Genomic DNA, 27,342 nt, shown 5'->3' on the forward strand with positions numbered 1-27,342 from the left:
AATCTGATAATTTCAAAAGGTACAGTTCTTATTGCCAAGGAACCCATCCCAGTTGATTTATCTTGTATCCTTCAGATTCCTTTCATGGTGACCTTTATCCACCAGAAAAATTCAGATCAACTTGGCTTGTGAAAATCTTCTAACTCCTGGTTTTTAGCAAGACATGAATGCCACAATTGATGAATACAATAAGTGCATGGGAAACTTAATTGATCAATGTCCTCTGTTGAAAAGCAAGATGAAAAGTCCAAAACCTTGGATCCCCTAGTTCGTGAAAATCTATATTGAACGCAAATGATTGAGAGAACTCTCCTTCAAATCTGTCTAGATTTAGGACTAGCTACAAGCCTAGGAAGCTACAAGCCTCACATCTTTCGAGCTAAATACTCGCACATTAATTCTCTTCTGGACACCTCTAGGAGACAATCAAACTTCAATTCAGTGTGATTATAGCTTAACAACCAGAGAACCATAATCGCAGCGTCTGGTCCACAAGCCAAAAATGAAGGCTTTGTAAATTACTGTGCTGAGAAAGTAAAGTCTATTAAACTATCCCTCCTCCAAGACCCAACAACCCAAACAACTTCAAACTGAACTGTAAAGCCCAGTGGACCTCTTCACTTTTTGACAGGCTCGGTGCCAGAATTACTTTAAGCTATGGCCAAGGTTAAACCATTTAATTGCCACTCTGACGCAATGTGTAATTCCAGTAGCAAGGAACTTGACTAATATTTGCTACCCTACTGGACCCTCCCTAGTCAATTCCTAACTTAAGCAAGGTGCATTCCCCAACAGTTTGAAAATTGAACACGTCTTCCTACTCTTGAAAATGCCTTTGGCTAATGCCAGTGCCCTGAATAAACTACCTTCCAGTCTCAACTCTTCCCTTATCATGAAATGTAGTAGTAAGCCCCCAACTATATGTCCACATCCAGACAAACAACCTGTTTGAGATTTTTTTTTTTTTAATCTGGATCAAGAGAGGACTCCACCACTCAGGCAGCCCTTATGGAAATAGTTGACTCGCTCTACTTCCTCAACGCCTGCTTACTTGTGCTCTTTAGATCTTTCGAATGTCTTCGATATAACCTTTTCCACCCGATTTATGTCTTGAAAGAATGGATGGGCATTGAGGAGGAAGTTCTAAACTGCTTCACTTACTATTTGTTGACCAGTCACAAGTAGTTAAAATATGGAGTTCTGGATCTGTAAAGTCAGCCTGACCAAAGGGCTTAGGCGAGGCTCAATTATTTAATCAGCCCTGTTTAACTATTTGGTGAGGTTCTCAGAAACAGTGGAAATCTTTATCACCAATATGTTGATTACACCCAGACAGTATCTGAAATGTCTGCCTTCAGCTTTTGACTTGTGCCAAATATATTTCCGATGCAGGCACCACTCATTGCCTCCTACTCCATTGTTTTATAATCTATAGTGCCCTAGTTGTTCACAAAATAATCAATTAAACAATCTCTCACTCCCCCACAGGCAATTAACAGTGATTCTGCTCTGGGTTTGCATGTAGGAATAACAGGTCTTCAACAAGCTGAATATATAAAAGTCATTGTACAGAGTGATGGGATACATATGAGTACATCCCTCAAACTGACTGATTGACAAATATATGTATTGATTCTCCTGTAAGAACCGTGATGGTAGAGTAAATAATTACAGTGGGGGCAGTCAGAGTTCCTTAAGGGATCATTGACAAAGTACCGTCTTCCGTCACTGTTATCCTCGTTGCAGAATGCGTTTCAGGATCGCTATTGTCTCGTGGTTCTTTTCTAAACACGGGCAATTCTCTGTTTACTAGATCACTATTTGGATAAGCCTTGCAAGAGAATTGCAGCTTTCCCTATCCATCCATCCAGTCCCATGCTGTCTTAGGCTACATGAAAAAGGGCGATTTGGTGGCCTTGATTCTTCATTTTGCCAGAAAGGGTATTGTGTGTTTCAGACCAGCCTCACAAAGTCTGGCCTTTACACCTTCAAAAGATTTGCTCATATGTTGCAAATTCTGAGTTTGGTGTAGGAAGATTTTGACTCGAGGCCTTCAAATTGTGCTTCATTTCTTGTGGGAGTACTTTGTAAGATGGCATATTTATCTTGAAAGCTAAGAAAGAATACAAAATTGAGCAATCGCATCCTTTGGTGGTGCACCCAGTTTCAGCTCTTACTCCTGGCCCTATGCACCTACCTTGATCCAAGTCTTTTCTGCCACCTTGTGAAGATTGCTCCAATTAAGTTACTCTCAACTAAGATAGTCTTCAATGAAGATTGGATGTTCCTTATGGCAGCCCAAAGGTCTGACCTGGTGGGCTTCTGAGTGGAAGTATGTTTTGACACTCCAGCAGCAGACACATCCTCCAAAGGCCCACCACATCTATGAAGTTTATTTTACCCTGTTGATTTGTATCTACTTATTTGATTTCTCTTTCACCATGACTGCCAATGGTTTAGATCAAGTACAACTATGACCCCAAGGAAGCCAAGCACAGATTAGACAGGCATTCTGAAAGGCACATAGTGTTCAGACAGAGTCCATACTTTAACTCTTGTCAACCAATCAGTTCTATTTCACACTTTGCTGATTTGTTTGTTGCATAGACCTTCTTCAGCCTCACTAGTTCAATTCACCATGCATGTGGACAACCAGCAAAGTTAAGTGAGCACTTTAACCTGGGCAAACAGCAGTGTCACATGTTTAGTCACCACCTAGATGTAGGGCCCATCACGATGGATGTGCCTCTGGACCGACGATATGCAGTCAAGTTGTAAGAAGTTTTACTGCCACTGAATTCCACGGATTCGTTTCCACTATTCAGATCTACAGATATCATCTGCAGCGGTTTGAGTTAACCCCAAGATTGTCTCCGATAACTAACCGGATGGGCCCTTGCTCTTCCCTGACCTGAGCCTCACCAGGACTAACTAGTCCATCATTAGGCTGCCATCCCCCTCCCCCAATTCAGTCCTGATGAAAACCCGCCGTGAGGAGTTAGTATCACGCACATAGAGTTGAAATGTCGACGCTACCACCAGGTCCAGCTCAAGGCCACACTCGCAAAACACTGAAATTGTATAGAGTGGCAGGGTCTTTGTGTTCACTCTGGCCTCTCCTAAACGTGTATATATTTTAACTACCCTGTACATATCACGCGCTCACTGTGTCACTGATCACACTATGTCACTTGATCACAATTCACTTTAATCTTCACGCTGTTGGCAACTACATATGCAATATAAAAACTTTTATATGTGGGTATAAATAAATGATGTAAATTATATAAAGTATCCAGTTACCCAGCAAACCTGATTTCTTTGTGGTTACTTTGCCTTGATTGTGCGTTCCTTGTTAATGTGTTCACATTCAATCAGTGCAGTAAATAATTTGCTTTTGAGATTTAATTGTAATTATAAGAAATATTGTGGCTATACCTGACCGAACCATTGTACTTTCATAATCTGGACAGTAGTAAGCATGTCAGGACCAGCAGAAGATCATCTTGTCTCCCTTTTCCCAGATGGGACAGAGCTCACAAATTCAGCTGCGTGAAGCCATTCTCTAGACCATACTCCTCCCCTGACACCAAGTACAGCTATATGATCACAATGATGCAATAACAGTTCTCTTGTTATAATCACCCCCCCCCCCCATATGATGCATAAAAATTTCAAATTCTCTAAATTGTCCCTCACCTCTTCAGCAACGAGTTTCTCAAGGTTTAGTCCTCTCCCACTCTTTACAAGGACCCCCTTGCCACTCATCCAAAACACTGCAGCGTCTCGCACTTGTACGCTGATACCACTATGATTTATATTAGTCTTTCGTGAATCACGTTGCTTTCCATGCCCTCACAAAAAAGCAAAATCTGTCTTGGATGACTCTCCATCACCTCATGTTAATCCTTCTGAAAACTAAATTGATGCCAATTTTAAGATTCACACGGATTCGCAGCCTCTATATTCCTTAAGACCATTTAAAGGCTGAGAAGGCAGTGCAGTTGTCTCCAGCCTGTTGGAGCTGATGTTTTGGTCTTTGCGTCTTCATGCTTATGGGGACCACCTCTCCCAGAAGGGAAACATTTGACTTCACATTTTTCATTAGCTACTATGCTTGCTCACCCTACCAGTTATTGGGGACCTGGTTTACAGGTATTTGGTTTTACAAAGCTGACTTCCATATTTTTGAAGCTTCTAGACAACAGCTCTATTAATATGTACTTTAAGAACAAGGGGCTCTGGTCTAGTCAGTGGGCCCTAGCAAGCATTATCAATTCTAGATCTTTTTAGATTAAAGTTATTTATTTAACTTTATATCTCAGAATAAAATGGCAGCTGCATTCTTGCCTAAAATACTGTTCTATATCATGCATCTTCCCGTCACTGGGCAGATTGGGGTTTTTAGTAATCTCAACTGTTACTTTCACCTGAAAAGTTGTGTTCTGCAATAAAAGCTACTGTCTGTTTGATGAATAATTGACTTGATTTGGTTTGCTATAGGTGTGGTATAAATTGATTAAATAAAATTCCTCACAGCATAGAAGAGGCTGCTCTAAGATCCCCATGCTAATTGATACAGTTCCTGGTAAATACGTCACTGTCCCGAAACACCGAGAAAAGAATAGAAAGGGTGCAAACAAGGCAGTAAAGGCATGCCTAGGTAGGGCCAGACTGATCTCAACCCTGTAAGAGTACACATTTTAAAATATGGCCGCAATCACAAGATCCTGCCTGAACAGAATTATATGAAGAATCTTGCAGCCACGTCCAGCACCTCTTCTGCAAACTTCAGTTGCCACCAACCACACCACAAATGAAAAGATTGATCATTCTGACTATGAAGACTATGATAGACTTGAAGCAGGTTTTCCAAGTATTCTCATTAAACGTGCTATTAGTTGTAGAATGTGACTTAAGTAATGTTAACATTATAACCTTTATTTGACAGATACTTAAGAACTATTCCTGATTAATTTGCAAAGGTCTGTGAGACCGTCATAATAGTGAGAGCTAGCTCCCCATCTTCCTCCCTTAACCTTGTATCTTGAGGCAAATGAACCAAAAATGTGTGTGCGTGAACACCAGAGTATGAATCATGTTTGCAGTTTCCTATTTTTCCTTAATTCCTAATCTGTTCCTATGCAAAGTGCATCTCTTCTGAAAAACAGGCATGCACATTTGTAATTGTTTATAGCTTTGCCAGAGTGCCTAGGCGTGTAATGTAGAGGTGTGCATTTGGAATACCTCCTCGTGCTTTTTCAGACACCGATCTCTTGACTACAGCTTCAAGGTGGTGTATGGAAAACCGCACAACCCTTACTAACCATCTCCTCCCATTTAACTCCAGATCTATTGGTAATAGATGGAGATCGGTGAAAGCAGAACAATAAGAATGTTACTAGTCTGTTGTGTTAATTTCTGTACCCTTCTGTAGGCCAAATGCCTCCATAATTCACAATTGTCAAAAAAGGAGGGGTTTAGCCCAAAGGATTAGAGGGTAGGTAGGGCTAGTTATACTTTATAAGAAAAAAATTTACCTATGCCTCTGGTGACTTCAACACTTATTCGTATGAAGTAAGATAAACGAAAATTAATACGTTTATCCAAGCAATGATTTATGCCTTTTTATTTATTTAATTTTTTTAATTAATATCTTTGATCACAAAAAGAACACATCATAAACTACACGAAATACCACATTGATATTTACACAATGAAAGTGAACAACGTGAAAAATGTGTTTTGACATACAATTATAAATAAATTCATAATAGTCAAACATTGAAACCATCAAATGCAATGTCACAAAAAACAATCATTATATAAACAATACGAAATGCAAAGTTGTCAAACAAATTGATAGATTGGACACTAACACATTTGGAATCAATCAAATCGCCTACATATCAGGGACACAAGGGAGTATATTTGTGATATTTAACCAAGAAGTTAGATTCCTTTGTCTGCCTTGTAATATTTAACCAAGGAGTTGAATTCCTTTATCTGCCGACGCGTTTCGAGTGCCGGTTAAATCAATTGCCGCACTCATCAGGGCTGGATTAATCTTTCTCACGAACAGACTGCATTATGCCGGTTGCATGTAACCATCAGCAATGTATAACACACAGTGGTTGCCAAACTGATTTTCAATATTGCGGGCCAAGACGATTTTTAAACCGCAGATCTTTAATTTCAAGAAGGGGGGCCAAAAACGTGGTCCCACAGAGGAAGTGTTGTAACAAATAACGATCCTTCACTCTCTTTAAAAGTAGTTCGTGGCTAAAGAAGCTTCAAGCTCAAGATTTCAGGCTCAAGGTTTCAAATGGGATCTGTCTCCATTACTGCTAGTCAGTTTGGCAACCACTGTGTGTTATACATTGATGATGGTTACATGCAACCGGCATAATGCAGTCTGTTCGTGAGAAAGATTAATCCAGCCCTGATGAGAGTGCGGCAATTGATTTAACCGGCACTCGAAACGCGTCGGCAGATAAAGGAATTCAACTCCTTGGTTAAATATTACAAGGCAGACAAAGGAATCTAACTTCTTGGTTAAATATCACAAATGTACTCCCTTGTGTCCCTGATATGTAGGGGATTTGATTGATTCCAAATATAAGGGTGTTAGTTGTCCAATCTATCAATTTGTTTGACAACTTTGCATTTCGTATTCTTTATATAATGATTGTTTTTTGTGACATTGCATTTGATGGTTTCAATGTTTGACTATTATGAGTTTATTTATAATTGTATGTCAAAACACATTTTTCACGTTGTTCACTTTCATTGTGTAAATATCAATGTGGTATTTCGTGTAGTTTATGATGTGTTCTTTTTGTGATCAAAGATATTAATTAAAAAAATAAAATAAATAAAAGGCATAAATCATTGCTTGGATAAACGTATTAATTTTCGTTTATCTTACTTCATACGAATAAGTGTTGAAGTCACCCGAGGCATAGGTAAATTTTTTCCATAATTCACAATGACATACATTCTTCCTAAAGTTTCCATTATGCACCTACTTCCCCTCATTGTAAATTAGTGGTGCCTGGGATATGGAGAGCTAACTAAAGCAGAGTTTTTTTGCTTTTTTTTATGTTATGTTATTGGCATTGTAACGCGCCCAGCTACTCAAGAGTGTCCCGGTGCGAAAGCCAACTAAAAAAACTGTGAAACTGAGAGAAGCGCAACTTAATTAAACAGCAGAGTCTTTAGGTGCTTCTTAAACAGCCTGAGGTCTTGGGTTTTCCGTAGTTCAAAGGGAAGGGCATTCCAGGCTACTGCGGCCTTAAAAGATAAAGAACTGCCCCCTGTGCGAGAGAGGCGAAAACGGGGAACCACAACTAACCGCTGAGCGCAGTTGTCTCTTGGGCTCATGTGGGTTACTCATATAACTTAACATGCATGGTGTACACAAAATGCAAACATGTTTGTATGCAAAATATTAGGGTGCAAATGAGATTGAGGAAGATTTGGTTGACCAGAAACTGAATTTGGTCTTCATGGTGGCCTTCTGGCCTTCTCCCTAGTCTTAGTGCATGATACTGGAAAAAGTACCAAAGTAGAAGAACTCAGTTCAAGTCAGAATGATTAATCTTTTCATTTGTGGTGTGGTTGGTGGCAACTGAAGTTTGCAGAAGAGGTGCTGGACGTGGCTGCAAGATTCTTCATATAATTCTGTTCAGGCAGGATCTTGTGATTGCGGCCATATTTTAAAATGTGTAGTCTTACAGGGTTGAGATCAGTCTGGCCCTACCTAGGCATGCCTTTACTGCCTTGTTTGCACCCTTTCTATTCTTTTCTCGGTGTTTCGGGACAGTGACGTATTTACCAGGAACTGTATCAATTAGCATGGGGATCTTAGAGCAGCCTCTTCTATGCATAAGTGAGGTTAATCATGTCACGCCTAGATATGATAGACTCGTAGAGTTAGCTCAGATTTTAGTTTGGCTTCTTTCTGTAGCACCCAGGAGAATCGACTGCTTGCATTCAGGCTTCAGACTATTACCAGGTTCTTGGCACCTTCCCGCTACTTAAGCAGGATATCATTCTGCTGAACCATGCCACTTGGGTTCTAGAGATGCTGTTTTGGGGTTCATGCTTTAGCAGGAGTTGGTGGTTAGATTATAAATTCTCAAGGAAGAATCACAGCGATAGATGATCCACACGCCCACTGATTAAAGGTAAAGTGTTTTATTTGGCAGAAAGACACGTTTCGACCACAGCCGTGGTCTTGATCACATGGCCCTCGCGGGGGCCACGGAGTTCCTAAAGGTGCTGAAAACAACGTCACTAAAGACATAACAATTAATAAAAATGTGGTGTTAAGTATCAGTACAAGCAACATATAACAATGAATCACATTTAAAGAAATTATATTTAATCAACCCAAAAGTATCCCGCACCAAGTTGATATATTTAAGTAACCTTTTGTGTGCGTGCACACAATCAAAGTCATAGTACATAGCTGCTTTCAATAAAGTTGCCCTCTTTTGAATAAAACTTTATACAGAGCCAATCAAGAGACCCAATACGAGAGCAGCTAACCATATTCCTCCTCCTACTCTTGATGTGTTACTGTATCAAATGTTAAATAAGTGTGCACCTGTAATGGAGATGTTGTATCCATTAGGAAAAGGAGTTTATACAGTAAAAGTGTAATGACACCAATGTTTTACCTTGATATTTCTCACCACCCGGGATAGCTATCTCAATAGTACCGGTAAAGTGCTTCATTTTATTCGGGGTATAGTACCTAGAAATAGTGACCCATGTACCTACTAATATTCAAAATTAATATCATCCGTCAGTACGGTCTAGTTCCCAAAATCCTTCATGGTGACAGAAATCAACACACAATACATTGTAAATATTCGCTTGCTGGCGTACATATCTTTGTTGATTTCAGATCACATCTGGGGAGAAAGGACTATCAATTGATAGTCACAGTGCGAAGTGAAACAAAGAAGAAATGTGTCTCTAGTTGACTATAAATACTAGGAGTGGTGGTTGTTCGCTGGAACACCAGTCCATTCCTGTGCTCATAACCTTAACATAGGTGAATCTGCAAGATCCTTGATCTCCCGTCATTTAATTCCTATAAAAACAATAGAAAGGGTTATTGGAGCTGTGCTGATACCAATTATATTAAGACAAAGGTGCACACTAAATATACAGGATACTTTTTAATGATTTATAAAGAGTAAGAATTACCACTAACACCACATGTGCTAACAAAAATCAAAAAAGGTCTTGTAAGGGGGGAGGAAAGGCACTTATTGCCAAATTTTGTGTACAAAGACATGAACTTATAAATGAGAATTTATCACTTCATCATAATTCATCCCATCAGGGTATTTTAGTGCCAGCTTCTAAGAAGAAGAGGGATTCCAGCCTGGGTAGTTACTCTAGTTGGTTGCCTCCTATTTGATGCAAGACAACTGTGTCCAAGCCAAAGAACTTGGCTTGGATCCAATCCCCTGCGTGTTTCTCAGAATAATGCTTCGCTGTGCTATAACTGAAGCCTCTGTTGGTAATGGCCCTCCATTATTCTAATATTCATTTTTTTTTCTTCTGGAGAAGTAGTTGAGCTGATATACCACATATTACAATGAGATATAAATATATTCAATATAGGTTAGTGTTAGTCCCAGTCCACTTTGGGACGCAAGAACCTGCCAACAAGTAGAGATTCCAATCTTCGGTGCCTAGCAAAAAATGTTTATCTGAAGATGAACATCATTGTGAATTCTGGGCCTTAGTTACAAAAAGTAAATTTTCTGATTCCTAAATAGCGGGTAATACTGATTCGCTTAAATAGTGATATATTTGGATTTGTTATTTACGAGTACCGGGTCTTATTTACGAAAAATGCATTTGGTAAAAGGAGTCTCAATTTACGCACAGAGTTTTACCAAATGCATTGATATTTTGCAAACTAACCTATGTGTTAATAAGTAGGTTCACAAAATACAGAATTGTAGTGTGTCGCAGTTTCACCAACCTCGTTAATATGCATGTGGTAGGTTGTGGATTGCGGCCCAAATGGCTACATTTACAGGGACGAAGGCCTGGTGGGGGTCAACAAATCTCCAGGTCTGTGTTTGCTTTCCAGTAAAGCAAACCTTTTTTTAATTTCCTTTTTCCATGCATTTAAAAAAAAATGACTTTTACAAACATTTTTTATGAGTAAGCAGTGGACCGCTTCCTACTCCTAAAAATATTTATTTAAAAATAAAAAATGTATTAAGCATTCACAAAGAAAATACCATTTTGCGAATAGGTAACCCCCTCCTTTGAGTAGGTGGTAAAATGGAACTGTTTTGCAACTGGATTTCGTTTGCAAAAGATCAATACATACCATAAGGAATAGGTATTTGGGAGGGATGGCCTTAAAATGCCCATTTCCAAATTAGGAATCCCAATGGTTTCCTCAACCTTTTTAACGATTCAGAAATCTCTTTCCCAATAGGTAAATGGATCTCGTACATTGCAAAAATTGTTTTACCGGTTGCAAACCCTCTGGGTTACCGAGTTTGAAGGTTTGCAACTTAAAACACTTTTTATACGAGGCCCTCTCTCTCCATCTTCCATAGCAACTGTGGTAGAGGCCTCAGTCTATGACTTTGATAAAGCTCCCGTGTTGAAAAGCAGGGTTGGAAGCACTGCTTAGTGTGGTCTATGTGAGGGTAAGCAGTGCTTGTAGTCCTGATGCGGAGTGCCTTTCAGCGAAAGAAAAGCTAGCGGTCATCAGAGTGCTGGCAGTGTCTGGATTCAGGCTTTGTGCGCAAATGACGTTCTGTACAACCGTGCTCTTGCATTGAACAGTAGTTCATGGCATCCTTTGATATACATCTGTGCTACAATGTAGGATCGTTCTAAGGACATTTTGTAGTTCGGGAAGTATCCTGGATTTGTGGGTTGTTGATAACGAAACGTTGAACTAATTTCTGAACAATTATCTGAACTTTTTATAGTGTTATGTATTCTAAAAGTCCCTGTGAAGGAGGACGTGTGTGTGTGTGTGTATACTTATAAATACACATACATGCATATACATGTCGCAGTCTCCCCCATGTTATTTTTAGTTCAGAGTTTCCATAGGGAGAACATTTTTTGTTTCGCTAATAATTCACAAAACTTTGGAAGAAAAAAAAAAAAGTTCATCCACCGCAAGTCCTTCCTGGAATGTTTAAAAGTGATCCCTGAAATATGGAGACATTACAACTTTACTCAAAGTTTGCTTTTTGGTATTTGGTGTAAATCCGTTCAGCAGTTTTTGAGAAATACTCTCAGGGTGATCATGAAATAGTTAACATTTTAGTGATATCTTGATGGTTGGCACTATGGTACTGTAAATATAAAAATGAAGTGCCTCTTGTTGGTTAGTGATCTGATGTACTGGCTGCAAATTGACGAAAACTATTGCGACTGCCATTACAGGACATGGAAACTTTGTCCCAGTGTTCTGAACTGAAACAAAAAAATATATAAGTGGGCAAGACCGTGACACGCTGACCCTTTGGCATTCATGGGAGCCACCAAGAGTGAAGCTTGCATGGCCCCAATATACCATGGAGGTGGCACTTGGGTGGTGATTAACAAAAAACGGGGGAAGAAGAGGTATTTAAAGGTTAGGTCCACCCTCCATTTATACAACTATCAAAAAGAACCTGAATGAACAGGTCAAAAGAGCCTAACCTGGGGGTGTGGGAAAAACAATATGTTTCCCCTAGTCACCTTAAGAAAAGAAAGGGCAAGACTGTGCCTTTCTTGAGTCCCCTCACTCACCAGGGTTTCCCCTTGGTGACATGCTTCATCATTGGGGTCCTCCCAGTCCTCTACGGACTGAGGCGTGCTGCAACTTGCGAAGTTACGTAGGAGCACTTAAAGCAAGTTCTATGTGTAGTGCAAGTGTTGTGAAGTGGAGTGGGATAAAGTGATTTAAAATAAACAACTAGTGGGCCAAATATACTTTATTCTTGCTCCTAGCTGAGTAATTAAAAACGGGGTAATATGCTAGAGGCCCTAACTGTAATGAGTAAGTGTGCCTAGCATACAGTCAACTAGTTTCGAGCTTCCCCTAGCTCTTCCTCAGGACCACACCGGGACCAGCCCAGTGTGAGAAACCACTCCTAGAAGACCTAAATAAGGTGACATAAATTGTGAGTGAAACGCTGCAACTAATAAGCATGCGTTAAAATACATACGTAAGTATACGTCAGGATATATAATTTTAAAGGCAAATGATAAGCCTCATGGTCAGCGGAGGGGGTGTGGAAATCTCGTACACTTGTACGTCGAAATCCGCACTCAGGGAAACCTACTAGCGCCCAGCCTCTCGGTCCGTAGAGGACTGGGAGGACCCCAATGATGAAGCATGTCACCAAGGGGAAACCCTGGTGAGTGAGGGGACTCAAGAAAGGCACAGTCTTGCCCTTTCTTTTCTTAAGGTGACTAGGGGAAACATATTGTTTTTCCCACACCCCCAGGTTAGGCTCTTTTGACCTGTTCATTCAGGTTCTTTTTGATACTTGGGTGGTGATACCATGGGAGTACTGTGAATAAATAAGTAATAACAAAATAATCCATACACTTGAAGGGGATTGTGCAGAGGGCCAGGCCAGATGCTGCAAACTATGCCTAAACCCTGCGGCGCACAGCCGAAGGCTGCATGTAGTGGGGTGCTTGCGGTGAGTTGGGCACAGACTCAGCTGTGCACAGCAAAATGGTTTGTGCCGTGGGGGTTGGGATCCCCCAGGGGGGGGGAAAGGGGGAGATTGGAGGGAGTCGGGCAGCCGACCCAACCCTCCAGGCCAAGCGCCCAGTTCCCTGCTGCACACTGCCATGGGCAATGCGCAGCATGGGGTTAGGTCCATAAGGGGAGGGGGGTGGTCTGTTGGACAGAGGGCCTGGCTGATTGCTCGGCCCTGTGGTGTGACCCACGCTGTGCACAGCCGGAGTTGGGCACAAGTCCTGCGGCTATCACCCCGGGGGTTGGGTGCCTGATGGGGTTGGGCACAGATCCTGGCTAGAGGCCAGGTAATGCAGCCATCCCCATGCTATGCTCGTCCGCAGATTGTGTGGTAGAGGCGTGGGGCGGGGTATAGGGCAGGCCAGGCAACCCACCACTGCCCACAGCCAAAATCTGTGCTCAGCTGAGGAGTTTGGCTGTGGGCAATAAAAAAAAAAAACAGATATTCACTGGGGAAAAAAAGGTTAAAGTGATGTTCTAGTTAGGTGTTGAAATAATAGAAAAACTGTTTAAAAAACCAAAAATGCACCGAAATTCACCAGTTATAGTTCAGTGAGCTAACTATACAGTGTGTCCTCGCCATACACTTCTATGACCTCACATTTTACGTCACTCATGACATGTTTGGTGAAATCATTGATGACATCACAGATAACATAATAGTCATTTACATCATAGAATTACTTAGTGTACACTTGTGGATACATAACATGGAAACTGCAACAGTGCAAGCCTTGGTCCCAGTTGTAATTGCGCATGTTGAAAGTAATTTGATGCACCATCGAGGGTTGCTTAGTATCTGCCCCAAACCTCCCTCTCGTTTCATTATCCCGCACTGTCACGGACCACTGCCAAAGTGTGTGTAATGTAAAAACCCACACCCTGCAGATGGCACAACCCACACTTACCCTGCAGGTGGAATACTGAATTACTTACTCAGCCAATGCTAACCCTCTTGAGAAAATCCTTTAGCTACAGACCTTACTCTACATTTTAACAGTACCAAGAGGCCAAGAAATTGGTAAAAACCTGCATGTAACAAAAAATGCATAACCTCATAAGAAACGCAAAACCCATGTGAAGAGTATTTGCCCCATTGTTCATTTAGATACTGGCAGGTAATTTTTGTATTTTCTTTATTAGAAACTTTATCTCACTACCAAAAACCCACAGGTCCAACAAAACTGTTAGATGTAAAATTGCACCGTTTCTTCTTGCCAGCATGCTACATATTAATATATTTTTGAAACCTGGTAGTTTTGTTTCTTATGGGTTCCTTTTTAACTTCATATCTTCGAGTCCCTTGTATATTTATTGTTGTGTAAACAAGGAACCAACTTTGGGTGCTGGAGTCCAGTTTGGGAGTGGTAAGCCTCCAGACATGCATATACCTGATTTAAGACTGTGCTCTTTGAATGGAAACTTAATTTACTTTATATGAATGTTTGACTTTTGCCTTCTATTTTGTAATGTTAGTATAATAAAATACTTTATTACATCCTGCAGGAGAGAATAAGAAATTGCATGAACAGAGTGAAAGAAATAACTGACAAGAAGAAGGCCGCTAAATTGGACAAAGCTGCTGCAGCAAGAATATTAAAACATGCTCTCTGGGAGCCAACCCCGGATGATGGCTCAGCACCACAGGCCAAGCGGAAGCAGAAATTGAGCTAGAAGTAGCTCTTTGTAGGGAAGATGGAGTGGGCAATTGTGTAAAAGACATTCACTGAAATTGTTCGATCATTGTTCACCGGTGTATAGTTTCTTCAATTCGTTTGAAAAATCAAATTTTAGTTGATAAAATAAAATGTTAATTTTATGACCTGTAAAACTATTCCTTCTCTGTTAGTCAAATCTCTTCAATTTATTTCTACTTTACTACACAGAATGAAAATGGTAAACTTCAGCATATTGACATTTTTCATGGTGAAGGAAAATATTTGTGTAGTGCTTTTGGATTTGCCCTGTTACATTCCCTTAGTGTCTGATTGTTTTATCTATATTTTAATTTTTGTATTTTTGAAAACGTTGTAGCATGTCTTATTCCTACTTTATCTTGCAGAGCATGGCTGTCGTTGGGAAACAGCCTTTTGCTAAAGATTAAAATAATCAGTTCATTTAATTAATCAGGAAAGCATGAATGTATTCTCACCAGCCTGCTTCCTTGAGTGGTAAAGTGCATTCATCTTGTTTACAGAGTTGTTTATGCTTTTAAAATTAAGGTTTGCAAAATAAAAGATTTTATCATCAAACTCCATCCTCTTAAATCACACTCCTCCTATTGTAGCCCAGTCAGCACACCATACACCTCATTCTATTATCTTCATGGACCGAGAAATTGGAGCAAGGTCCAGGGCAAATGAATACACATAAGAACCAAACGGTTGCAGAAAGGCCAAGACACAGAAGGCATTACATGGGAGAAAAAATGCACAAGTTCAGGAGACTTGTACAACATCACATTCATAGGAGAGGGGGAACAAACATACAGACTGTTCTCTTGGACTTGGAGAGAGTCAAACACTGTAAAAGGGGAAAAAAACAGGTATCTGGGGTTTTGTGTGCCCCCGCCCCCCCCCCTCCCCCCAATCTTAGTTTTCACCTAACCAAAATGTGTTATAGATGCCATTTTAAAACACTTTGCACAAAAGAACACAGGCTCCATGTAATAGGCCGATTTCCAAAGGATTTGGAGAATCCGGATACCTTCTGGTATTTGGCAAACGTGCCACGTGGTGCTTTTAAATAGATGGGTTTTTTTAACAAATAGATTTGATTACAGTTGTATAGGTGAATTTGGTGTTTTTCCTCCCATGAGGATTGTCAGGGGAATATGCACAATGTTTGTATCCATTAGAACCCTAAAGTGCTAGTGCCAATTTTGACTACCACCATCACAAGAACCTTTGCAAGACCTGACCGGGTGTGGAATATGGGTGTGGTAAGCGGAAGCATGGAAAACAGATTGTTAGGCCTGGTTTATTTATGGGGCACTGGGGTTGATTTTGCAGAAGTCTGTTTTTAAGAGTCTGGAATGGTTGGAGGTCTGTATACATCGAGCATGCATGGCTAAGTAACTTTTCCTAATGCCCTTCTGTCCTCCTATGTACCTTACAATTGACCACATGTCAAGCATTACCCCTCACACCTCCTCTTAACTGTGCTTTTTCAGCTAATATCACTCCGCATTCTTGGACTTGCTGTTTGCATTTCAAATCATATGTATGGGCCTAATGGTCGCTTGGCACAAATAGTTTCTTGGCAGAAAGAACCAGCTGGCTAATGATGTCACAGAAAGAGTTGCACAGTATCTATGCTAAATCCCCCAATATCATGTACAACACCTTTGACTGGTCAAAGCTTTTTAGCCAACACTGTTTGCAAACTGGAATCCTTGAGCAGCATGCATGCGATCTTAATATAATTCTGTGTGAGTGTGTGTGTGTGCGTGTGTTTGTGTGTGTGTGTGTTTTTGTTTGTTTTGCATTTAGAGAGCCAGAACTTGCTGGTGATGTGGAACATGAGATCCATATATAATTGTCACCCACATAGTGTGGTGTGCCTTATTATCAGGTCCTCCCATCTAGCAGTGGATAACTTCCTTTTGTGTTTTCTGGCATTTGTATGAGTGCATATTTGCCAAAAGCGCTTACAGGCAGTCCAGTATGGCCAGCTAGAGAGGCGTGTGTTTCTAATTTGACCTATGTTACTGCAGTAATGGGTGTGTCACTTTCACCTTGGCCATCTGCCTGCTACCTACACAAGATCGCTATGAAAACATTTTTGATGGATACATCTGCCTGTGGATTAATCACCTTTTGAATTACCCCATGTGCAGCATTCCACAGAAACTTTTCTCCTTCGCTCTCCCAAATCGATGTCAATATGGAACGGCTCTGCACGTGACGTCATCGGAGCCATAAGAAGACCACGTCGGCACGCTGACGCCAGTTCCCTTTTTTCTGCCTCGTCGACGCGTAACGTTTTTTCCAGGGCTCTCCATTTGTGGGAGGTATTTCATGTAATTGTAGCAGCGATCATTGCTACCCAGAGGAAGTCCGGTTTTAAGCCATGCAGAGAATTTGGGAGTCAGATGTTGATTACTGACCTCCATGAAGATTGTTTATGGTGCCTCTCGTCGGACTAAGACTTCGGGAAGTGTTCGTCATGCAGGCGCAAGTACCTCAAAGCCTTAAAGGAGAGGGAGGCCAAGCTGTTTATGGCCAAAGTGAAAAAACAGAAAAGAGATCGAAGGAGGTCCAGGCCCAAGTCACCGACTCCGCGTACCTCGAAGTCGTCAAGGAAACAAAAAGAAGCGGCGCCATGGATCTCTACATTGTATATGGAAGGATGGAACACCGAAGTTGGGTCTCTGGTTCTCGGACGTCACTGCAAGGACAGAGTCTCTCCTCCTTTTCCTAAGGTGACTCCAGCCCATTCTCCGGCTCTGAGAGCTTTACCGGTGCCCAGAGAAACAACGCCTCCGTCGCCTGCCACTCCACCCCTGGCTCCAGGGTCTCCGGCGCCGCAACCGGATCTAATTAGATCACCCTTTCGAGCGGTCTCCGAACCCGCAGTACCGCATCCAAGTTATCCTGCCTTTCCGGCTCCAGTTACGGATCAGTCGCATTTCCTCAGTGCGATGTTTGGCATGTTTGTCAGAGCAGCTAAGCCTGCTGGTGCGCCGGTTGGCCCCATGGGTCCGCTTGCTTACTCATTGGGACCATTCCCACCTCTCTTCCCTCAGGCACCTCTCATACCTTTTATGACAATGGTTCTGGTGAGTTAGCCTCTTCCTGCGCCATCTGGCTCCAGTCTGGCATCGACACGACCTCGTCTGGCATCTTCGACTATTCCAGTGGAACTTCCATCGACACCGGTCCCGAAGTCTCCGGCACCGCTGACGCCGGTCCCTAGAATGAGGTCCAGAAGGGAAGCACAAAGGCTGATTGAAGAGGAGGAATATCAAGAGCAGCAGGAGGAGGCTGAAGAGGGTGAGATTGTTGACCCTGTTCAAGAGTTTGAGGGCCTGCAGGAGGCTAGTGTCCTGGATTAATCTCTTGAATGGGAGCTCTCCTCACCAAAAGGCCTTCCAATGCAAGAGGTGTTGGTATCATTCTGTAATTAGGAAGGCAGCGGATCTGCTGGATTTGCCGTTGCCTACTGCAGAACTTAAATCTAACATCTGAACGGAGGTACTTAATTCCCCTTTTTTTTGTCTCGGAACCCCTCCTTTCTTTTAATGAGGCTTTGATTGAACCTATCTCGGAGGTGTGGCAGAAACCAATGACTGCTCCTGCGTTGTCTAGGTCTATGGCGAGGAGGCATAAGGTGGCTTCGGGAGAATCCGCTTTCCTATCTACCCACCCGTCACTTGAGAGTTTGATAGTCCATGTGCTGTGCTCCTCTAAACAGTCTGCAGGCTCATTCCCTTCTAGGCTTGCAGATGGAGAATCCAAATGTTTTGAGAAATCAGCAAAGAAGTATTTTCTTCGGCTAGTATGGTTCTAAAATCGACGAATGCAACATACCTGTTGGGTCTCTATATCCATGCTCTGAAGGACTCTGTGAGGGAGGAGCTCACAAAGCTTCCATAGGATGTTCAGGGCCATTTCTTGGAAGTGCTTTCTGATACTTAAGCTGCGGCCTGTCAGGTCATTCAGTCTGGTCTGAACACTGCGGACACAGTTACCAGAGTAATGGGTTCCTCTGTTGCAACCAGGAGGCATGCTTGGCTATGGGGGTCTGGGTTTTCACCTGATGTCCAGCCTACTCTTTTGGACTTGCCAAAGCTGATCCGGCGATACTGCAATTTAAAGATAGAAGAGCCACAGTGAGATCGTTGTGGCTCCAGTTCCAGTCCATGGGTTCTGGATACCGCAGATTTTGCAGTTGTGCCAGGACTTTATCCCTTTGTTCCAAGCAGCAGCAGACGCAACAGCAGCAACAAGAGAACCCTCTGTGTAGGTCATACAGAGGAAAGTGCAGAGGTTGTCTGCGAGGCACAGCTCTAGCTCCTCCATCCTAGAGCATGTTGGTCCCGTGGGAGGACAGGTATCCCATTTTCTGTGGAGTTAGAGGGCTGTTACTTGAGATCTCTGGGTGTTTAACCTTGTGTAGAATGGGTATGCCCTACCCTTCTGGGAGTTTGCCTCCTCCTTTCCTCCCATCAGGGTTGGTGCTCAGAAGAGCACCTGTTGCTACTATAGCAGGAGGTTCTATCTTTACTGCAGAAAGATGCGATAGAGGTGGTTCCGGAGCAGGAAAGGGGTCACGGATGCTACTCCCGGTACTTCCAGACTCCCAAAAAGGACGATCGATTGAGGCCGATCCTAGACCTCAGGGTCTTTAATTTTTATCTCATGCAGGAGAAGTTGAAGATGTTGACCCTGGCTCAGGTTCTTCTGGTGTTGCACCAGAAAGACTGAATGATGTTGATCGATATGCAGGATGTGTATTTTCACATTCCCATCTTGAAGTCGAACCAAAGTATCTCCGTTTTACGGTGGGGTCTCAACACTACCAGTTTGCGGTCCTTCCTTTCGGTTTTACTTCCGCACCGTGGGTCTTTACAGAGGTGATAGCGTGGTGGTAGCAAATCTCAGGAGGTCTGGGATTCCTGTTTTTCCCTATCTGGACGACTGGCTGCTCAAAGCAAAGCCACCAGAGATGGTGCTGCATCATTTGCAAGAAACAATGCGTCTGTTGTTCGACTTGGGTTTTACAAAACACATACCCAAATCTCACATGGTGCCCTTTTAGCGAACCTGTTCATAGGGGCAGTACTGGGCACTACTGTAAGTCGTGCCCTCCCTCCTCTGCAGAGGATTCAAGACATCCAGGATATGTTTCCACTTTTTCAGAATGGAGCGGTTGTTCCAGTCCTTAAGGTCTTGCGCCTGCTTGATCTGTTCGCTTCCTGCATACTGTTGGTCAACCATGCACGCTGACACATGAGGGCCTGCCCGTGGTGCCTCTGCAGGCAGTGGTTTCAACACAACAGAGATCTCAAGGAGGTGGTCAGGGTGTCCAGAGACACTGCAGCAGAGTTGTTATGGGGGGGGGAGTGTTTTGGACAACCTGTGTCAAGGGAAGGTGTTTCAGACTCCTTCTCCAGTGGCCACAGTGATAACAGATGCCTCCATTCTAGGGTGGGCAGCTCATCTGGAGGTCAAAGTCCTTTGGTCTCCAGAGGAAAGATTGTTTCACATCAATCTTCTGGAATTGCGGACGATACGTTTGTCTCTCAAGGCCTTTCTTCCCTCCCTTTTACGGTCAGTCGATTCATGTCCTGACGGACAACAGTACCTCAATGTGGTACATCAACAAGCAGGGAGGAGTAGGCTCATATAGTCTCTGCAGAGAGGCTCTGCTACTCTGGTCCAGGGCTCAGGACCATCAGATTTGCGTGACTGCGAATCATCTGGCCAGGGAGCTGAATGTGCGTGCTGACAGTCTTAATTGGCAGTACTTGGCTGATCACGAGTGGCGTCCCCATCTGGAGGTGGTCCATCACATTTTCAGGATGTGGGAATTCCCTCGGTTGGACCTTTTTGCCACTCGCAAGAACGCGCACTGCCCATCATTCTGCAGTATCCGATGCGGGGAGCTTTGGGGGACGCATTTGTTAGGTTGGGGCTCACAACTTCTTTACGTGTTTCTTCCCATACCCTTGACTCCAAGCTCTGATGAAGATTCGCCAGGCCGGGCCCAAGTCGTATTGATCGACGTGGATTGGCCAAGAAGGGTTTGGTACAGAGACCTCCTTTAACTCTCATTGCACCCTCCGCTCCATCTCCCTCTCAGGGCAGACTTCTATCGCAGTCGCAGGGGCAGGTTCTACACCTCCAGAGCCTGAAGCGTCATGCCTGGAGATTGACCGGGGCAATCGGAGCTTTTTCTAGCTCACGTTGGATGTGGTTGATGTTATTTTATTGTCCTGAAGACACTCCACCAAATCTGTCCTTTCTGGTAGGAGGGCCTAGTGTTTTTTAAGTGGTGTGGAGAGAGATCGATTGATCCTTTGCAGGCCCATTTGTCGGATATTCTGAGTTTCTCTCTTTCCCAGGCTCATCAGGGTTGTGCAGTACCTACTGTTAACGGCTAATTGTCTGCCTTGTCGGCTTTTCTCTGTGTACCAGATCAACCCTCTTTATTTAAATCTCCCATAGTTATGAGATTCATTAAGGGTCTCACTAATAGGTTTTCTCCCACTTCCTTTATCATGCATCAGTGGGAATTGAATTTGGTTCTCACTTTCTTGATGAGGTCTCCCTTTGAACCATTACATAGCTGTCCCTTAAGGTTCTTGGCATTTAAGACCATATTTTTGGTTGCAATCACTTTTGCTAGGAGGGTGAGTGAGCTGCAGGCTCTTAGCTCCAAGCCTCCATTTACCTCATTTCATGCGGATAAGATGGTTCTTAGGACCAGAACTGCTTTCCTTTAAGGTGGTCTTTCCCTACCACCAAGGACAATCTATCCATTTACCCACTTTCTATCCTCCCCCTTCTAAGGAGGAGGAGAGACTTCACCCCCTGGACCCTAAGAGGGCGGTGAAGTCTCTCCTCCTTAGAAGGGGTAGGATAGAAAGTGGGTAAAGTGATAGATTGTCCTAGGTGGTAGGGAAAGACCACCTTAAAGGAAAGCAGTTCTGGTCCTAAGAACCCTCTTATCCTCATGAAATGAGGTAAGTGGAGGCTTGGAACTAAGAGCCTGCAGCTCAGCTCACTCAAGTTTGTTGCAGTAGAGCAGACATTTCTGTCCTTTTTTTTGTTTTGCATCTTACATACCAGCTCCTGAAGGAATCCTTTGCCATTACTTTTTGTACTTCAAGCCACAATAGCAGAGTTGTCCAGATAGCTTAACAGTTGTATAGAAATATTTCATCTAAAATTTATAACCTTTCAGAGTCGTTAAGATACCATATAGTCTTTTCACTAATTCCTAACCGTATTCCTTAGCCTGTATGCATAACCAGTGGCGCTGTCTCACAGCATGTACAACTTGATGCTGTAACAAGCGTTTGCTTGTTATGAACTGCTTGAACAGCAGCTGCCCTGCATACAGGATTGACTCATCGACAGCTTTATACTTGCCTGGAGTATAAATCTCTGGAAACGTAACAGACAGATGTTCCCAAGACAAGCTGAATTTTGAACAGCCTGAAATGCTTTGGATGTTCTGCAGCAATGATGCAGAGTTATTGAAAAGCAGCATATGCTGCAGAATCAAAAGATGAGTTTTGGTCATGATAGATGGGAAGATGGGTGTTGCTCAAAGCGTATGAGTAAGCCAGTGAGACGGCACTGTTCTGTGCAATATTCTCCTGAGCAGTGTAAGCCACAAAATGTTTTCAACTCCAGAGTGAAGTGGGAGTCCTTATGGGTGCACTACAATGAGGTTCCAGAGTGCCTCCATTCTATCTCTGAAACTTGTCGGCACACAAATGTATTTAGTGCGCAGTTTCCTCAAGCAACACGACATCCACCAAAAAATGTAAATAGCCACTGGGCAAAACAATTTGCAGTAATGACTTTAGATTCAGCATCTCTACTAATTGGGTGAATTTGAGCCTGAAATCTGATAGGGGGCTGTCAAGGGAGCACTATTGGGCTATATTGCCTCTCAACTAAATAGATTGTACTTGTTAAGCAGCATCACAACTGCCTTGCTGTGCTGCAGGGGCTTGTTCTTCAGCATTGTTAGAAACAATCATTAGATGGATCTCTGCCAACTGAATAATCATTTTCAGAATCCAATCTGATTCTCTTCCTCAGATGCAGTCTTGTTATCGGAACTGGCCTCTAGGCTTCTCCATTATTTGAGCTAAGGCATTGCTAGTAGTCCTCCAACAAGACACCATCTGTGTTGATGATCTGAAACTTTCTTCTTCAAATACTATGTATTATGTAGAGTGTAGAGGTACTTGTAGAAATTTTAATATACTGACAATGCTCTGAAATATGAGCTGCGAGTGAGAATGCAATGCTTTCCAATTGAGAGTGTGGTACAGAAGTAATAGGGACGGACAAAACAATTGGATCAATAAAGTAATAAACTGTCTTATTTGACAGGATAGCGCCTCTATTAATAATGTCAAAAATAACCTTCTAGAGGAAATTAGGAAAAAATAATACTTCCATTTGCAACACATGATTTAAGGCAGTCTAAAATGTAATTACAATAGCAATGTATTCCCTTTTTCAGGGGGCATGGCCCAACAAACTTCCCCCCTACCCCTTGAAGGGAAAATGTTGAAAACTTATGCTCCTCTCCACCCTTTTCCCTTTAATTATTATATATATATATATCTATATATATCATTTTTTATAAAACTTAATTGGTGGGGAAGCTGCTGGGCCCTCGTGAGTCCTACCATGGGCTAAAAGCATAAATATTTTTTATGGCTCAAAAAGCACATTTTATCATATTTGTCCCTTGCACTGAATGGAACTAGTGTTTGTGTGAGGATATGTTCCATTTTAAAGAGCAGAATGCCTTCACTGACAGTGAAAATAGCCAATGGCTGACCCATTGCCACATGCTGTAATGGGTGAAATATGTAAACGACAACAAACCAGTGGATTAGTTTAAAAGCTACTTTAAGCATAATATATATATATATAAAAATCAAAAGGCTTTCGCTAACACCAGACCTAAACAAAATTGGCTTCTAGAGACTTCCAGCCATCCGTAATAGTCACAGACACGGAAGAGAACTACATTTTGTGTGGATGTGCCCCTTGTGAAAGAGAAGAATGCTGGTCACTCATAATGGAGTTAGCCAATGGGTAAAGTGGGTTGACCAATTGCCTTTTTATGCTGTAGTGAGTGGAAGAAATGTGAATGTTGCAAAAATAGACCAAGGGAAGAAGAGGGCTGGCTGAAAGCGAATTTAAGGAAGTATTTTATATTACTGAAATCAAAAGGTCTTGATTAATGCCCGACCTACATAAGACTGCAGACTATTTCCATTCCCTGAGGGGGCTAATCATGTCCTCCTGGGGGCCTAAATGCCCATCCCTTTTCCTCGGGTAAGGTAAAATGCCAACATTTAATCTATGCCCAGTGGAGGGAAGAGGGGGGGAGGTTTTGCCTTTGAGGTTTTATTTACCTGCCCCCCCCAGAAAATGCAGATGATTGCCAAGTGTGGATTCCTGCTTGTGGATCGTGATCTCCGCCTCGATCCCCAAGCAGAAATCTATGGCAGAGGAGCACCGTTGTAAAGGGGAGACTGTCCCTATTTCAATGCTGCCCCTCATGTCACGTTTCTCTCCCAGGAAGTGGCACAAAACCCCTGAACAGGAGTGACCAAAATCAAACTGGCCGCCAATCACCCTCCAGTGAAGCAAAATGTCCAAATATATGGCCCCTGTAGTGTCGGCCGGTAGGCCAGAATGGCTAAAGCCTCTGGAAAAAAACACTTCCCTGAGGGCCAAGTGGGAGGCACTGCTGGGAAGAGGAGAGTATTCCCTGACCAAATTCCCGGGGAGTTCATTAAGCTCCTGGGCAGGAGTGATCATAATCAAACTGGCTGCAGATGCATTTTCGTAAGGGTCTTACATCCCGTGCCTCTGGGAAGGGGAAAAGCACAAATATATGGTCATAGGAAAGGGGGGGGGGTGGGCTGTCAGCCCTTCTACCAGTATGCTGTTATCATTGATGGAGGTGGCCCCTGGGATGTTTTTTTCAATTGGAAAAAGGGGGGTTCCACGAGTACCTTTAGAACAAGAATGTCTGTCCTCTGCATTAAGAAGATTATGGAGGTGTCTTCTGTTATATTTCTGGTCTATAAAGCACTGGGGCCAACTAAATGAATAAAGGAGCAGTTTCCTGCTAAGAGTGGCCCGTCTTCAGCTCCTACATTTTTTAATTTGTCTGCAAATCCCTAATCAGGTACTTGGCCATCTATAAAGGACACAAATGGCTTTTCTATGTGGATTGAAGACGTGCATGCAGTTTGCGGTGCTGGTGGGAACACTGGCTTCTGGTTTGTATGTTACAGCATCCAAGTTGCACGTAAGTTGAAAAGGTGGAGATATCCTAGACAGATGATGTGAATTGGAGGACTCTTTCTGACATTCCAGGTATCTTTGTAGTGGGCCAGATTGGGGAGGAGACAGTGGGTCCTTTTGAAACTAGAGTTTTCCCCCATTCTGCCATGGCTCTTTGTTCTCTGGAAGAGATACTCTGACAAGTTAGCAGGTAGCTGATTGGAACTGCCAGTGTTTTTTGTGCCCTTGTTTTGGGCTTCTCCTGATAAGAGACTACAAGCTCCACACTCCACCCACCTTCCTGCTAATGCTGTGGACAAACAAAATGGGTGTCCAGTTTGTGCAGAATTAGCAGATGTGTAGAACTGGTCACAGAAATGAATGTGCTGGAATAGATAAATGCTGTCTGTAACTTTGCTATAGGGATAGGGCAGAAGCTTCTAGTCCTGGTGCCAAGATTTCCTGACCAGAAGACTGTGGCCTTATGCCATTGTCACCAGGAGATTCCCTGGAGCTCCAGGTTTGAGTTGCTGCCCGTTACCTCCCATTGCCATGTTGGGTACCAGTGACTTTGGTAAGCTACGACTAACCAACTAGGAGTTACCTCTCCTGCTTTAAATGAGACAGCTGACTGCTAAGAAGGGGCATTGTAGGTGCCACTGCTTGAAGGAGATATGGCTCAGAGAAGGAGAATGCTGTCAAGAACCCCAGGCCAAGTGAACTCATGCTGCTACTGAGAAGCAGGGTCCAACTCGCACCAATATATGAGCAGGATCAAAGGACTGGTAGAGGCGTGGACACCTTTGGCAGAGGTTGTCCTGGAATTTGACATGGTGTGAATCCAACATGGACTAGGGCCAAAGCACTAGTACAGCTGGAACTGACGACCGAGATTGGATTCAAAAGAACTTCATGGTTTCAAGATCATCAGTTTCAACGGTGAGACCCGGGGTTGGAATTTGCTTGTTTGGGATTGAGGTTTTGTTAGTGACCCAAAGAAGATTAGAGAGACAAGATTTTTGAAACCACATATTCTGCAACCCCAGTGCACTTTTGACTGACAGATGCTCACACAGCTTGTTGAGGTTGTGGGTGCAGGCGTAAAAGCATGAAGCATGACCTATGTGTGCTGGACTAAACCAAGCGCACAGCATCAGGAGCAGTTCTGCCTCTGCTGACGGTGACATCCACAGGAGCTTCTTGTCAAACTACAGCCAAAAAGGTATTGTGACATTGTTCCCAAAAGTAAGGGAAGGGTGCATACCATTCATGGGGGTCTGAATATCTATTCCTTTTGTTAAGAAAAACTACAACTACCCAAGTTACGCCACTAAGAAGGCACACTGAGCTTCCCCTCTCCAGGTCAAGTGCCAATCTACCCTACCTGTTTTCCAGCAAACTTTGGGTACCGTCCCCATTGGGACCCCTTAACAAACGCCCTCTGTTAATTATGTGTGGTAACTCATTGTGTAAGTTATTATTACGACGTATTATTTCATATACCTTTTTATTTGTATTAACATTTGCAAATTCATTTTTATATTTGATTATAGCACACTAAGTATAATTAGAACAGAGGTACAGTGGTTCATATGTGTACACCTGTAATCAACAACTTGATGATGTGAATTAAAACAAGCATGTCCTTTCCAAATGCAAAAACTGTATTCTTGTTAACTCTGATTATTTTCATATTTCACTAATGGTGTGCTCTTAAGTGGAAATATTGTGAATGATAAAATATGATACACATCTGTACAATTTGGGCCTGTTCCCCATTTTTCATAAAGATCATAGTCCAATCCAAATATTGTTTCTTTGCTCCAGTAAATTGTGTGAGGGACAATCCCAGAGTTAGTGTCAACATTTCAACCCACAAAGCAACTCAAATGGGTCTCCTCGGTACAGAACAACTGTCGGGTTTACTATCTAAGCGATAAGAATAGAAAAGGGCATTTAGAATCCTATGTATTCAGTCTACTCTACCGGTTCAAGTAGCTGTGTCCAATTAACCTCAAGTCTTGAAAAAATCTCCATAGAATTAATATTTTTTTTTTTAAAGATTAAGAGATTACCTTAAGGAGAAAACAGAGCAACAGTCCTGCTTCAGACCACGCATACGCAAAAAGTCTGCGATCATATCCAATTGGGATGATCCAAAACTGACAGGGGACATGAATGGAGAGGAGATTTCTCGGCTACCTTCAACACTGTACACTACTCCACTCTACTTCAAAGACTCCATTATCTTGGAATATATGAAAATGCTCTAAAATGGATTGTTTCTTATGTCAAAGGCAAAGTGCAGTTTATCTACTACCTTTCACATCGTTCCTCACACCCAACACTATTATTCAACCAACCTGATAAAATCATTCAATGTTACTAGTTACTACTTTGCAGATGATACCCAAATCATTCTAAAGCTCAAAACTGCAGAGACAGAGATCATGACTTGTGAACAATGGCAACAATATCAGCCTTCTGTCTTATGGCCCAAAGAAATCAAGGCAACTCCAACAACTTCAAGAGATGTCAGAAACCTAGGGATAACCATGAATTTCGATCTATCCTTGAAAGCACATG

At 42.6% G+C, this 27,342-nt stretch overlaps 1 protein-coding gene across 3 annotated transcripts in view; it reads left to right on the forward strand.

The window, feature by feature from the left end:
- C1D (C1D nuclear receptor corepressor) overlaps nt 1-15,012 on the forward strand; it is a 122,906-nt gene extending 107,894 nt beyond the window's left edge. For all 3 annotated transcript variants that reach the window (XM_085612509.1, XM_085612510.1, XM_085612508.1), the window contains one exon: nt 14,267-15,012. In XM_085612509.1, the coding sequence (XP_085468635.1) occupies nt 14,267-14,434 (168 nt within the window). In that variant the 3' untranslated portion in view covers nt 14,435-15,012. The remainder of the gene's footprint in view (nt 1-14,266) is intronic.
- The last annotated feature ends 12,330 nt before the right edge of the window (nt 15,013-27,342 follow it).

Source organism: Triturus cristatus, chromosome 6, assembly GCF_964204655.1.
Source record: "Triturus cristatus chromosome 6, aTriCri1.1, whole genome shotgun sequence".
In the NCBI taxonomy this organism is placed as follows: domain Eukaryota; kingdom Metazoa; phylum Chordata; class Amphibia; order Caudata; family Salamandridae; genus Triturus; species Triturus cristatus.